This window comes from Macrobrachium nipponense, chromosome 5, assembly GCF_015104395.2.
Source record: "Macrobrachium nipponense isolate FS-2020 chromosome 5, ASM1510439v2, whole genome shotgun sequence".
Classification (NCBI taxonomy): Eukaryota; Metazoa; Arthropoda; class Malacostraca; order Decapoda; family Palaemonidae; genus Macrobrachium; species Macrobrachium nipponense.
In genome coordinates this window covers 16,149,478-16,164,747 of record NC_061107.1, presented here as the reverse complement: position 1 = coordinate 16,164,747, position 15,270 = coordinate 16,149,478, and the positions used below count along the sequence as shown (strand labels likewise).

The 15,270-nt window shown below is 34.2% G+C and overlaps 1 protein-coding gene across 1 annotated transcript in view; it reads left to right on the top strand.

Moving 5' to 3' along the window:
* Nucleotides 1-15,270, top strand: part of LOC135215728 (tyrosine-protein kinase RYK-like) — a 34,905-nt gene that overhangs the window by 9,754 nt on the left and 9,881 nt on the right. Inside the window, exons 2-3 of the mRNA XM_064250684.1 lie at nucleotides 1,114-1,241; nucleotides 14,928-15,183. Of these exons, the coding sequence (XP_064106754.1) occupies nucleotides 1,114-1,241; nucleotides 14,928-15,183 (384 nt within the window). The remainder of the gene's footprint in view (nucleotides 1-1,113; nucleotides 1,242-14,927; nucleotides 15,184-15,270) is intronic.

The following is a 15,270-nucleotide window of genomic DNA, read 5'->3' as shown; positions in this document are numbered from 1 at the left end:
TATAACCTGAATGTTTTTATCCCTTTCTTTAAAAAAAAAAATCCCTTCAGTTCTACATTCGATATTTTGCTCAAAGGAATTTGCAGAAACAGTTTGAAATAGGATATTCGCTTTTATTTGTCTTTCCTCTCTCCACGTTTTCAGCAGAAGCAATATAGTTTTACTGCGATATGAAAATCATTTTATACATCGCAGAAATATATTAAAAAAATGTTCGTGATATCACTATTATTGTTGTTTCCGGTGTCTTAGCCGGAAGCAGTTTTGATCTATTTCTCTTTCCGAGATGATTAACGTTTTCAAAGAAATCGACTTAGAGCTCGTGATTTGTTGCTAAGGAAATCTTGTCCTCTCTAAGTATATTTTTCGTTGAAAGAATAAATAATTCGTGAGGGTTTCATAAATTCGTATACTAACCATCCCAGATATTACCCACAATAACTCAGACGAACTCGAATACGGACTAGCTTTGTTTTATGCATATATATATATATATATATATATATATATATATATATATATATGTATGTGTGTGTGTGTGTGTGTGTGTGTGTTTTTTTGTGTGTGTGTGTGTGTATGTGCTAGAACCTCTTGGAATGTTTGTACTTATTTAAGGTTATTTGGACGCTTCGATACAGGTATAATTTTTCACTGACATATATTCCAATATGATTTTTTATACTAATATGAGTAGTGATTGTGTAATATATATATATATATATATATATATATATATATATAAGTGTGTGTATGTATGCGTATATATTATATGTACATATACATATATATGTGTATATAACGTGCACATATAAACACTTGCTGCTCAACTTATTATTGTTATAACAAACATTATTCATATTAGTAAAAAAAATAAAGATATTGTAATATATTATATCAATAAAAAGTATTCCTTCTACCGAAGCGTCCAGAAAATTTTGTTTAAATTTAAGTCCAAACATACCGTGAGGTTCAGGCTAAAATCCAGGTAAAGAGAGAGAGAGAGAGAGAGAGAGAGAGAGAGAGAGAGAGAGAGAGAGAGAGAGAGAGAGATCTGTAACCAGACCAAGCAATAAAACATCTAATGCCTTTTTCTTTCTTTTTTTTGGGGCGTAGGTCTAGCGGCAGAGTTGTTCTATGTTCGCGAGGGCGTTGTCAACGAGTACGCCATGAACTGGATAGTCCCCGTGAAGGCCGACGTGCATTCGCTCTATTTCACATGGCAAGCCACCTCCAAGAAACAGGTAAGCATGCATTGCATTCTTTTTGTCTGCATACTGCCTTTAAAAGATCAGCTATTAGTTGCTTATGGCACATGCATACATAATACATACACCTGTGGGACCATGGGTGGATCTGCAGTCTCAAACTGTTGTGTGTGTATGTTCGTCAGTACTGTCTCTGTAGTATATAATATTATATTTGTGACTTCTAATACTATGTATCAGTACTTCGTCAGTGGCTTGGAAATAAAGTCGAAACCGGCCAGGACCTACACTCCGGCTCTTTATTTTTAACCTGTGGGTATGTGTGATAAATGAATCACTTGCTAAAGTGATTATAATCATATATATGTGTGTGTATGTATGTATTTGTATATAGGAAGCCTTGCAAAATAGTCTTGCATCCTGCTGGGGTCAATATACTTCGGTGTGCATACAAATAACCTAACCAAACAGTCTTTTGGAGTGGTTTGTTATGTGGTGCATCCTTTGAATTGGTCACAACAGCCTGTTGTACCTAGGTATGTAATTCATCACTTGCCTAGCAATCTTTTATACTGGTATTGTTGTGGCTTACTTCCTTGCTATTCAGTAAAACATTCTTCCTGGGGAGGATAATTGTTCTAGAAATTATCCTCTCATTCTGGTAAATCAGCCAGTTGCTCCATCTATGATCCCAGCGAGAAATTCAAGTAATATATCTCTACAAAGCTTTAAGAGCTGGAGTATTTTTAAAAGACAGAAGCACCATCTAATTGCCGTTCGCGTACTTTTCATGTACACAGCTATACGTTTAATGAATAGTATTGTATTTTACCTTCCAAGAGAGAAAAATGCGGGACGAAACGAAAATATTATTATAAAAATGCTTTGGATTTCTACGAACGAAATTGGAGACTTTGAACACGGACGCCAATTAACAAATATAAAATACATTAGAGGAAAGTCCCTTTAGAATTGGTAACTGGTTCTAGGGGTAATTGGGAGTGAGATGGAGAACTGTATTTGACGAAAAATATGCAACAGATCAAATCCAGCACCTCTCCAGGATTATCAACTTCCTGGAGAAACACGAAGGAAGAAGATTGTGGAAATCTTACGGTCTCTTTTCCTGCTGCCAGTCTGGTTGTCGTTTCTCACGATCTGCTCCTTCCTCCCCTTTTTGTTTATAGCTCTCTCTCTCTCTCTCTCTCTCTCTCTCTCTCTCTCTCTCTCTCTCTCTCTCTCTCTCTCTTCCCTAGGCCCTTCTGACATCTGTAGGAATTGACGATGAGTTCAGATCAAAAGGAAACCATATCACGCCATCTTGAGCATTACAAATATTTCAGTCTTGTCTCCCCATTTTCGTTACGACGCATCCAGCGAATTTCCAGAGCTCCCCGCTGCTGTTTGTGCTCCTTCCAGACCCGCGGGAGTTAGGCAAGAGGTTTTCAAAAGCCCCCATAGCCTCGATTGGTTGGTCTTTTAGTGGTCCGAGGATTTTGGCCTTGTAACTAGAAAGCTCCCATAGCATCTGTGGGTTGGTCTGTTAGGGGTCCGATTTTAGCCTTGTATATAGAAAGGAAGTTTCGGTTTAGCTGTTTTCCAGTCTCCTATTTGTGTTCTTCAAATAATTATGTAATACATGTTTATGTAATACATGTTTATGCAATACACATTTCTAAACTGTTAAATATTGTTGTTACTGTCAAAAAGAAAAAACGTTGCTAGAGCATTTATTTTGTTGTTTTTTAAGATGGTCTACTTTCTGTCTTATAGAAATATCTTACTTATTCTTTAGGAGATTTAAGTATCATTTTATCAAATAACTGTTTGTCTGTTCAGGAGAAAGGATTTCCTATTATTTTTCTTATTTTTCCTTAAAGTCATTCTTCTGTTGTTCTTTCGTTAGTCGTTTCACTATGGATTTTCAGTTTTCTCAGTTTCATTCATTCCTTCCTTTCATTCTACGCGATTTCTTCCCTCTTGGTATTAACTTGTTCATCAGAAAACATGACCGGAGAAATAATGTAGTTTTTGCTGCGTTTCTTCAGTGAATTTTATTCATTCTTCCTGTGAGGCTTTTTAGATGACATTACAGGGTCATTAATTCCTGTTCATTTTCTGAAGTAAATCTTGGAAATCGTAGCGTATGCCTGGAAGAATATACGTATATGATAAAGTCCCGTTATATTTCAATTTTATATCATCAAGAAAACCGTATATTATTTTTTTCTTTGGTATAAACCTCGTAAGGTAGACTGACCGAATTTCAGCGGAATTAAAAAACTCAGATGTAAAATACCATAACTTATCACTAGATTTCTTGTCACTCGTCGAACGAAATGTATCCTTTGGAAAACGTCGGTTTAAAACCACTCTCATAATAAATTTAATGACTTGGCTTAGCAGTATCTACAACGACGTTGGAATGCTATTACTTCCTTATTAATTACCAGCCCTTTTACTTCACTTTTAATTTACAAGTATTTAATTAACAGGTAACTGATAAGCACTCACCTCATACAAAATTCATAGCAACATTATAAGTTATCATAGGGGAGCCGGTCGTAAATATTATCTAATTAGAGTGGAGCACGCGCCCACACTCCCACAGACATTTACTATATATATATATAATATATACTATATATATTATATATATATATATATATATATATATGTGTGTGTGTGTGGTGTGTGTGTGTGTGTGTGTGTGTATGTATGTATGTATGTTTGTATGTGTGTATGTATATATGTGTATATATATAATATTATATATATATTATATATAATTATAATAATATAATATATTATGTTGTGTGGTGTGTGTGTGTGTGTGTGTGTGTGGGTGTGTGTTTGTGTATAATACTACAGAATATTATCGCTTTTGAAAGCAATATACTTCTATATATATCTATATATAAATATATATATATCTGTATGTATATGTATATGTATACTCAGAAATTATCACTTTTGAAAGCAATGGAAATACTTTTTTATTTAATTATTTAATTTTTTTTCAAGTACAAATAACTACCTGGAATAAAATGTGACGCAGAAGAGGAATAGAATATAATAGATCTTAACATCCCATCCAAAATATTGCCGAAATTATCTTGTGAATGTTAAGGCGACTTCAAATGTAATATGGAAGGCTCTTATTTATTATTTAACACATTAGAGCTAAACCTATCGCTATAATCGATTATAACCACAATTATTATTAATAGCCTGATCATCATTATTATCGACGTAGCTTTCATTACTTGGTTACATGGCTCTGCATTTATTTTGTATTGTTTACATATTTCTTTTGTTGTTTGTATATTTATTTTAATGTTTACAAATTTCTTAGCTATTTATGCATTACTTCACTGTTTTTGCTATGCTTGCTTTGTGCATCCTGCATTCAGATTTGCTCTGCATTCAGATTTGCTCTGGAGCAGAAATATAGTTATATCATTATACCATATTACCTGCGTCTTTCTGAGGATTCAAAACAAACCACCGAGGAAATACTTCCGCGTTTGTTGTTTGTTGTTTGTGAGCTTTTAGATAACAAGGGACTGAGCCAGACTGGAGAGAGAAGTCTAAGAAGGCGTAGAAGAGAGAGAGAGAGAGAGAGAGAGAGATGTTTTGTATATAGTCCATGCCTCAACAAAATACTTGAGAATTATGACATTGAGAGAGAGAGAGAGAGAATGCAAATAATCCATCTTCCTCTACAAATACTAGGGAGTTATTGCATTCAGAGAGAGAGAGAGAGAGAGAGAGAGAGAGAGAGAGAGAGAGTCCACTGTAATATGGTTAATTATTCTTTTCTCCAGAAAATGTAATTATCTTAAACCAATAATCCGAAGAGAAGTTAAAGCCGATTTTTTTATAAGAGAGAGAGAGAGAGAGAAAGAATCGCCTGAGAATAGAAGGTTCAATGAATTCTTCGAGAGGGGATGCCATAAACCACTCTTGCATATCGATAAACAGTCGTTAACTATAATACTCACAGTTAAGTGTACGAGATTGGCAAAGGGAAATACTAATTATTTTTTATTTTCACCTGACCTTTCGACTCCGATATATTTCTTCAAAGGGTCCCTTGGAAAAGGAACTCACACTTCTTTAACTACTCATCATCTGATTGCGGGAAATGACGCTGGGGTTGTCGCAAGTAATTCGGCTGAAATGTGTATTTCTCTCTCTCTCTCTCTCTCTCTCGCAGTCCGCCCCGTGGGTAATCCTCACCCACAGCAGTGACCCCATTCATAAAATATTCGCTCTTCTTTGATACATATTTTGAAGTCTCTCTCTCTCTCTCTCTCTCTCTCTCTCTCTCTCTCTCTCTCCTGCTGTTTCATGGGCCACCCTTTAGATTTTCGTTCAGTCCTGTATTCTCGCAGAAAAAAAAAATTGGAAGGAAGCGATAGACGACCTTTTGCTCTTAGGCCATAAGAATGAAACTACGGTGTCATTTTTGACCAGCTGACAGGGGGTGTTTTGAGGCAAGAGTAGGGGAGGGGGGGGATTGGGAAAGGTTAAGGGGTCCTGAGGGTTGGGGGTGGATTTGGGAGGTCTTATACATAATGGGTTTCGTGGTGGGGTTAAAGGAGGGTTGGGGTTTGGGGGGGGGGGGCGAGGTCCGATGTATGTAATGATGATTCAAACGTGTCAGCCAACTTAGCCCCGGGGTTTGGGGTGAGGTTCAGAGGGGAAAGATCTGAAGTGCTGAATAGGGATTGTTTTGGGGGTTGAGGGAAATAGCCCATGGAAGTGGTGGTGGGGTTGCATGGCCTTTTCGGCGTCTGGAAGCCTCACGAATGGAAGGCAGAGAGAGAGAGAGAGAGAGAGAGAGAGAGAGAGAGAGAGAGAGGGCATACTTAAAATGTAACATCGATGAGTAATGTGGTTAATTTATTAGACGAGCAGGAGATGAAGGGAAAGATCAATATTATGTGTTGAAGAGAGAGAGAGAGAGAGAGAGAGAGAGAGGTAATATTTACTGTCTTAGCTAATAAGCTGTTATTCATTTCCTATTTTCGTCTTTCAAAATATTTTCACGAAGATATCACTTACCCGCTCCCTTTTCTCTTTCAAAATACTGCTTCGCCTATAATAATATCGTTCTTTGCGCTTTATAAGCATTCTCTCTCTCTCTCTCTCTCTCTCTCTCTCTCTCTCTCTCTCTCTCTCTAAAAAGACATTTTTATTTTTTAACCTGTCAGTCGCCAGGCCCAAGTGAGCATGATTGATTGTCGACCTTCTGCCAAGTTGACATAAGAGTCAATTATGGGATCTGAGGCGGATCAAAAGATTTTAAAAGTGTATTTTGTCGATTCTTTGCAGGTTTTATTGAGTAAGACGACGTCATACAGACTTTCATTTACCGACTATATCTGATTTACAACGCGGTAATATATATGAGTTTGTATTGAAACGATTATCTTCATCATAGTTGTCACCGAAATATATCACATTTATGCATTGTAGATATATGCATATGTATCGATTCAGTTATGTTTGTTTAGAAGTGAAACTTTATTTGTTTATTTGATATTTATGAAAGCTATGGTGAATAGGGTATAAAATGTAAAACGCTTTATTTGCTGTTAATTATGTCTTGGACAAAAATAAATCATATGCAACCATCTCTGTCTGTAGTCAGCAATGGCCATTTTTTTTATTTGTCTCTGGAAATATTTTAAGAGCAAAAGCAGCTGTCAATACTGTAAAAGGAACTCTACGATGAAAACAATAGCCATTGTGGTTTTGGAAAGCAAAATTCCCTATAATTGTTTAACTAATTGTTTTTTGATAAAATATTAAATGATTGTTTTTTGAAAAAAATATTTAATGATTGTTTTTGATAAAATATTTAACGTCTGACGTTCAACAAAGAAAGCAAATGAAAGGCGCTACAGAAGCTTAGAATCCTGAATAAAAGTTATTGATAATAATATTTTTATATAAATTTTTTTATTGGTGAATATTTCGTAATATCTTAGTAATCGTGGGCCTGGCTCGGATATCGTCTCTTTTTAAAGGTGAGGGAGATTCTCCCTCTATGCTCTTAACTTTCTCTCTCTCTCTCTCTCTAAACTTTGATTTCATTTCGGGAGAAAGTTTATTCCACTCGTGAATCGGGCGATTTTACCCAATTTTTCTCCGGCGCTGTAATAAAGGAGGTCTAAATTGTTGCGAATTGAAATTATTGTTTTGAAAAATATAGTAGCAGGTGCCTGGTGTGTGCGATCTGCCGGTGCCTGGACTTTAGTTCTTTTATCACGATATTGTCATATCCCTTTTATTATTATTATTATTATTATTATTATTATTATTATATTATTATTGAACTAAGGAACCTCCGTAACGAGGCTATAATATTGACAATTAAAAGCCACAGTAGTGTTAAAAAATATATTTTTGTAAAAGGTTAAAAATTACTAGTAGAGACTTTCGGATACTGCTCCTTATGTACTGTGGCTTTCAATTATTATTATTATTATTATTATTATTTATTATTATTATTATTATTATTATTTTATTATTTACATTACGTACACACATATATAATATATTTATTTATATGTATGTAGGTGTAATATGTGTTTATGTATATATATACATATATATAACTATATATATGTAATGTAGGATGTATGTATGTATGTATGTATATATATATAGGCTATATATAGATATATTAATCTATATATATATATATATATATTATATATATATGTGTGTGTTTATGATATATGTATGTATATATATATATATATATATATATATATATATATATATATATATATATATATATCACAAATACAAAGCTGAATATGTGGTCTTGTGATTACCCTCACACATTTATACACAGTCAGCACACATATATATATATATATATCTATATATATATATATATATATACCCTAATATATATTATATATATATATCTTATACAAAGCAGATATGGTCTTGTGTGACCCGACACATACACACACAGTCACACACACACACGTGCAAAATTAATGAAGAGATTAGAGCGTCCGTCGTGAGCGTAATAAAAATGACGCCAGAAAAAGCCTTTGAGCCATGTTAAACTCTCGGTGTAAAAATCAAACAAAATATTTGAGGGACGTATGTGTTACGCTCCATTACTCCGGTCATTAATCACTCACGGAGAGGACACAAAAAAAGTATGGGGAAGAGAGAGGAAGGAAGGGAGAGAGAGAGAGAGAGAGAGAGAGAGAGAGAGAGAGGAGAGAGAGAGAATACGTTTTATTGTTGTTTTCAGTTTTACGTTGGTATTCTGTAATGGTAAAACAATAGCATTGTCAATACCTACAATAGTATTATATGCTGATATCTATATACCACTTCTATTATTGATGATATATTGTAGCAGTCAATGCGCTTATGTTTTCCAAATGTATGTTATATTGTTCGTGTTTTGTGTACTTTTATAAGTCAGTGAGATGACGTAATATATACGATTGTTCACCTGAAAGATTTAAATCATTATAACACTAGATTGAAACACGAAATCAACGTATAGCTTTTGCATTTTCATCCAATGATTGCAACACTGAAGTTTTAATCAGTCAATTTATTACGATTCCAAAGCTTACTTGGGAATTTCACTGTGCTTTGCGCCGGAAAGTGTATATTGCATTTCTGAGGTAGACGAGTGATATTTCAAGCGAACAACAATAGGAGAATCTCACAAATTTTCTTGTGGAAAAAATCTGTACAATATGTGTTACTTTCTGAAAAAAAGGACACAATTTTTTTTTAAATCAGCCTTTTGTTGTCAATACTCGAATTTGCAAAAAATCAGAGACGCTGATATACCGGCGGCCTTTATATGTCAGGAGTCGAATGGCAATTAGGAAAGTGTAACTGGCATGAATTACTTCCTTTTTTCCCCCGCAAATAATTCAAAGGAAAGTTTTCCTCGTAAAACGAATCCCTCTTCCATCTGGTAACCCGCCTTCTACTTTCCTGAAAATAAAAGGGAAGGAAAAAATAGTCTCCCTCAAAAAAAGGGGGAAGAAAGAAAAGATGGAAAAAAAATACCCTTCTGGTGACCAGAAAAGAACGGATCCTCCTCGAAAGAAGAAGAAGAAGAAGAAAAGAGAGCTCAGGAAATAAGTGAAGGATGTGAAGCGTAGAAGGGAAAGGTGTGGCTCAGACATTATCAGCTTGGCACTACCACTTCACAAGGTTTAAGGTGGCACTTGTGGGCATGTGTACGGAGGAAGGGGATGGCTGGAGGGGTGATGTTCCCCCCCCCCAACCCCTCCCCCCCCCCACTCTCTCCAACTCCACAGTACCCATCACTTGTTATCTTGCTCCCATCTCCTCCCTAGCACGCGCATGCGTGGTATGGGTTTTACCCCTCTCACACGTGGTCATGAGGGGAGAAAAAGCTTGAGATTTAAAAGTGAATTGTAAAGTCATTACTGTTTTTTTTACTAAGGTGTTTTTTATTGCTTCTGTCTTTTTCTTTGAATCTAACAAAGAAAACACATATATATATATATATATATATATATATATATATATATATATATATTATATATATATATATATATACATCTGTATGTATGTATATTACTCTGTATATAATAAAAGAAAGAGAGAGTGAATAATATATTTAACTTATTTTCAAGATTTTACTCTTTAATTTCTCTTGCATTGTCATCAGAAATAGTATTCATTATTGCCATTTTTTTGGTAATACCTAAATTTAACCGCGGATGAGTATATTAAATAATAATAATAATAAATAATAATAATAAAATAATATAATAATAATAATAATAACAATAATAAAATGATAATAAGAATAAGAATAATAATTGTAATGTTAAGAATTTTCAATTTGTTTCTTCACCATTTGCTTCAAAATGTTCGCCTCACCCCAGTAACAATATTAATTTTATTTTAATTCCTTCGAAAAACACGCCCTTGAGCTCGTGATATTACTGAAATAGTTGTGTTCATATATACATGAAATAAATTCCCTGTGATTAAACGCACGTGCTAAACATTTAACAAATCTATTTTTATTTAACGAGCGTAACGAAATATATTTAATCTGTGGTATAGGATTGCAATGAATATCTAAAATATCATTTGATAGTTCCAGCGAATATATGAAATATCGTCGGGCGTACTGGGAATTTCGACAAGAAGAGGTACATTGCCGAGAGATTTGGCTTCATTTATTAAAGAGCTGCTCTTGATATGTGAATCAGTATGAATTGTTGAGTGATTTTATGTTGGATCTGAATAATCAACTTATTAAATATTTTACGCAGCTTTTGCCATCATGATGAATGCTGAAAATTTCATATATAAAGATCGTTATAACATCGATGATACAACCTATTATTATTATTATTATTATTATTATTATTATTATTATTATTATTATTATTATTATTATTTTATTAATTAATTAATTAACTAATTCTGAAGATGAATCATATTTATTTAGAATAATCTCACAAGGTTCATTAACTTAAAATTCAGGCTCCCAAAGAGTAGATGCTCATATGAAAGGAGTAGCAGAAGGTAATAAGAAATAAAGAGAGAAGAGAGCAGTTATCAAAATAAATAAATAAATGAAAACGTTTAAGAATTAATAAATAACGAATTGATACATGAATATGAGGAAATGTAATTAAATGATTAATATACCAGGATTGAATGATTCGCCATTTAATTATGAAGATGAGGCAAAAGCAGTTGTCAACGGACGCTATAAAAATGACAGAAAACCAGTGAAAAATTAATACCAGAATTCAGTTAGATAGAAATAATATGGCAATGAATATTTGTGTTGCCATTCGTGTCACAAGTATTAGATATGATTATAATCCACTGTTTCTTTGTATATTAGGCAGTCACGTGCCACCGTAGATATTATAAAGTTATGATGTCTATATGGAGTATAAAATGTCATAATATCTATCTGGGATATAATGACATGGAGGATACTCGGACGGTATATTACAGCACTTCAGTCGGCAACGGATATGACAACGCTCCGCGTGAAACCATTTTTGATGTTTAAACGAGGTTTTGTATTAAAATGGAAATATTATTGCTGCCTGGAATTACAGCAAATATATATTCAAAACATCCAAAAGGATTACAATGAATATTTGAAATGTTATTTGCGATTTTCATGCGTGGTGAAATTTTAGTTTGTTTACCAATGTATCTGTTGAGTGTATAATTATACCTGTATATTATATATATATATAGTATATATATATATATATATATATATAATATACATGTTATATTATATATATATACTATAAGAATATTATGTATTATTATAAGTTGCGCTGCTGTTGCTACTTCCTGTTTTCACGTATCATTTCCTCTGTTTTTATTCGTCATTTCATGTCTGCGCCAGCTGGGACCTTAAATTTTTTTTTCTGTTCTTTTTTAAACAGCTGTGAAATCTCACCCCATTTGACATTGCACTGGGAGCATTTCAAGTAAAAATATTAATTTGTTCCAACCCTAAATAAATTCACACTAATTCCTGGCTTAATAAATTTTTTAAACCCTGTTAACGATGCTGTTTTACACTGAGAATCACAACACATTGTCCAACTTGAAGAATTGGATTTCATTAATGTATATATATATATATATATGATATATATATATATATATATATATATATATATATATATATACAGGGTGTACATAAAGTACCAGTACCATTACAAGTATTTATTGCTTCGAATGGTATACTGGGACGTTATGGACACCCTGTATATTATATGTTATTCACACATACGTATAAATATATACATAATGAAATCCAATTCTTCAAGTTGGACAATGTGTTGTGATTCTCAGTGTAAAACAGCATCGTTAACAGGGTTTAAAAAATTTATTAAGCCAGGAATTAGTGTGAATTTATTTAGGGTTGGAACAAATTAATATTTTTACTTGAAATGCTCCCAGTGCAATGTCAAATGGGGTGAGATTTCACAGCTGTTTAAAAAAGAACAGAAAAAAAATTTAAGGTCCCAGCTGGCGCAGACATGAAATGACGCATAAAAACAGAGGAAATGATACGTGAAAACAGGAAGTAGCAACAGCAGCGCAACTTGCAATTAAACCTAACGAAGGCAAAAGAACCGAGAGGTGATAAAGAAGGAGAAATACATACAACAACAAAAGTACACGAACATAACGGCGCTGAAAGGCAAATGGATTCTCACACGCTTTCTTTCCTTACGGTATTCATTTTACGTGACTAAACATAAAATAACTTCCTTTCTTCTCTACTCCCCAACCCCCCTTCCCCGAAGCGTTGCCACGGCTTTTGGCGTGGAATTTCCCCCAAATCCCACCCCCCTCGAATGCCCCCCCAAATTCTGGGAAAAAAGGCTTCTCCAAGATCTCTCAAATTGTTTCGGTTTCTCCACGTGAAGGGAATTTTTCCCCTTCGCATTTCCCTAGATCCTATTGACATTTTCCCTAGATCTCAGTTCGGGCTTCATAAGAGCCTCGGCAACACTGCGATCTCCCCCCCCCCCCCCCCCCCCCCCCCCCCCCCCCCCCCCCCCCCCGCTCCGTCGGGGTTAGGGGAGAGGCATGTATAGTAGGGGAAGAAGAGCCAATAGTGAGGGAGAATATACTTATATTCCTTCTCCGCAGGAGGTGTTTGGTTGTAGGGATCTCCAACCGTGGGGGGCCTATTGCCCCCCCATGTGCCTTTTCTAATGGGCAAGTGTGGGCGGAAGTGACGTGACAAGGGGCGTGTGGGAGATCGTTCGTTAATGTGACATTTGATCATTCTCTCTTAACTTCCGATTTTTCTTACTTTTTTTTTTTTTGTTTTACTTTTTTTGTGGGTGTCGTAGGTTGGAGATGGAGACGAGTTGAGGATAAAAACAGTAAATATTTAAATAATTTAATTTTTTTTTCTTTACAAATGGAAATCTGTAATGAGTTTGGTGGTTCTATAACCTCAGGTTATGATTTCATGGTTTGTTTGTGTCGATTTGTCTGTGGTATTATTACATTTCAGAAGTATATAGTTAATTGTACCTAAGCTAATTGATATATATCTCAGAACATGTTTACTGAGGTATTGCTTTAATAACTGATAAAAAAAACCAAGACCAACTGAATGACCTCTTTATCAACAACAATGTGCACTCATACACGCACGCGCATATACATATATTATATATATATTATATTATAATATATAATATATAATATATATATATATATATATATATATATAGATTGTATATATATATATACATACATACATACATACATATATGCATTATACTTACGTATGTACCTCTATGCCTTATATTTATATATTCACGCCCACATACTACTTACATTTATATATATATAGATATATATATATATATTATATATATATATAAGATATACATATTATATAATATATATATATATATATAGATATTATATATAATTGCATATATACATATATACACACACACACATATGTAAATGTAAGCAGTTAATTGCACCGAATTATCCCGTCCCCATCTCCCACACCCTCATTCATAACCATCTCCTGCCACATTCGCATTTCATAAACGTCCCATAGACGTCGCTTCTACGGCCGTTCTCGCGCGGCTAAGCCCACCTGCTTCTTTCAAAAGGCCGCTAATAAGTGTAGCCATTCATCTACAGGCGAACGGGCCAAAGAGAAGCCCTGCGAATGGTTATAAATCAGTTTTATATCGCCCAAAGCCTCGTTGTATATCCCAAGTTCCGATGAATTGGCCAATTCGACTCTGGAGATTTGTCTTCGAAGTGGGCTGGCCTGGGCCCATTTGCGAAAGGCTCCGATCCACTCTGTCGCGTTTCCCAATGTTGGAAGTGTGATTTACTGTGAATGAAGGGATGTTTCATTGTTTATAGGTTCTCGAGAAAGTCATTTGACTGTTTACGTGGTTTTAGGAAGGTGGGGTTTCTGGATGATTCGTGTGATTAGCTCAGAGAGACTGTTAGATTATGTATGTACGAATACGTCATTATGAAGTGTTTTATATGTAAGGGTGTATATGTTTTTCCGTGTATGTGTATATATATGTTGTTACGATTTTCCAAGTGCAATATTAATAAGGATAAAACTAACCCCAGACATTCTAGGGGACACAGGTCTTATGTTTTTAAATAAGGACATACAAAAATAATAGCACACATAATTGTAACATCTTCACTTCACAATGAATTTTTTTATTAACAACACAAAAACAAATATATAAATACACGCACACACACACACACACACACACAAATATATATATATGTATATATATATATATATATATATATATATATATATATATATACTATATATATATGTATGTATATATATATATGTGTGTGTGTGTGTTTATATATATATATATATATATATATATATATATATATATATATATATATATATATATGTATAGTATGCAGTATGTATATTCATGTGTATACGTGTGTAGATATTAATAAATAAATTATATATAATATATTATATATAATATAATATATATATGTATATATATATATACATACATATATAATATATATATATATTATATTATTAATAGTATGATATATATATATATTAATATATATATATAAATATTCAGAATATACCTCATTCTTCCATCCCTTTCATATCTTTTCCTTCTGCTTCTTCAGGTGCTTTACAACCTAGACATCTGGGTGAACGACACGGACGACCCCGGCATGCGTCCGGCGATGGCAGCCCCCTCCGTGAACGTCTCCCTGACGGGGACGGTGCCCCTGGAACCGGAGACCTTCCGGCTCGACCTCCCCTGCACGGGGAGTCGGAGCGCCGAGGTCGACGTCACCATGAACATCAACGTCACTTCCCCTCGACCCAAACAGCCCCCGACCGTCCTCTTCTTCAAGAGGCGCAAGATCTGTCTCGAAGGTCTGTTCGCCTTTTTTTTTTTTTTTTTTCTTAGTTTTTTATTTGTTTATGTAGATTTCATGATAGTAATTTATAAAGTTATGTGTA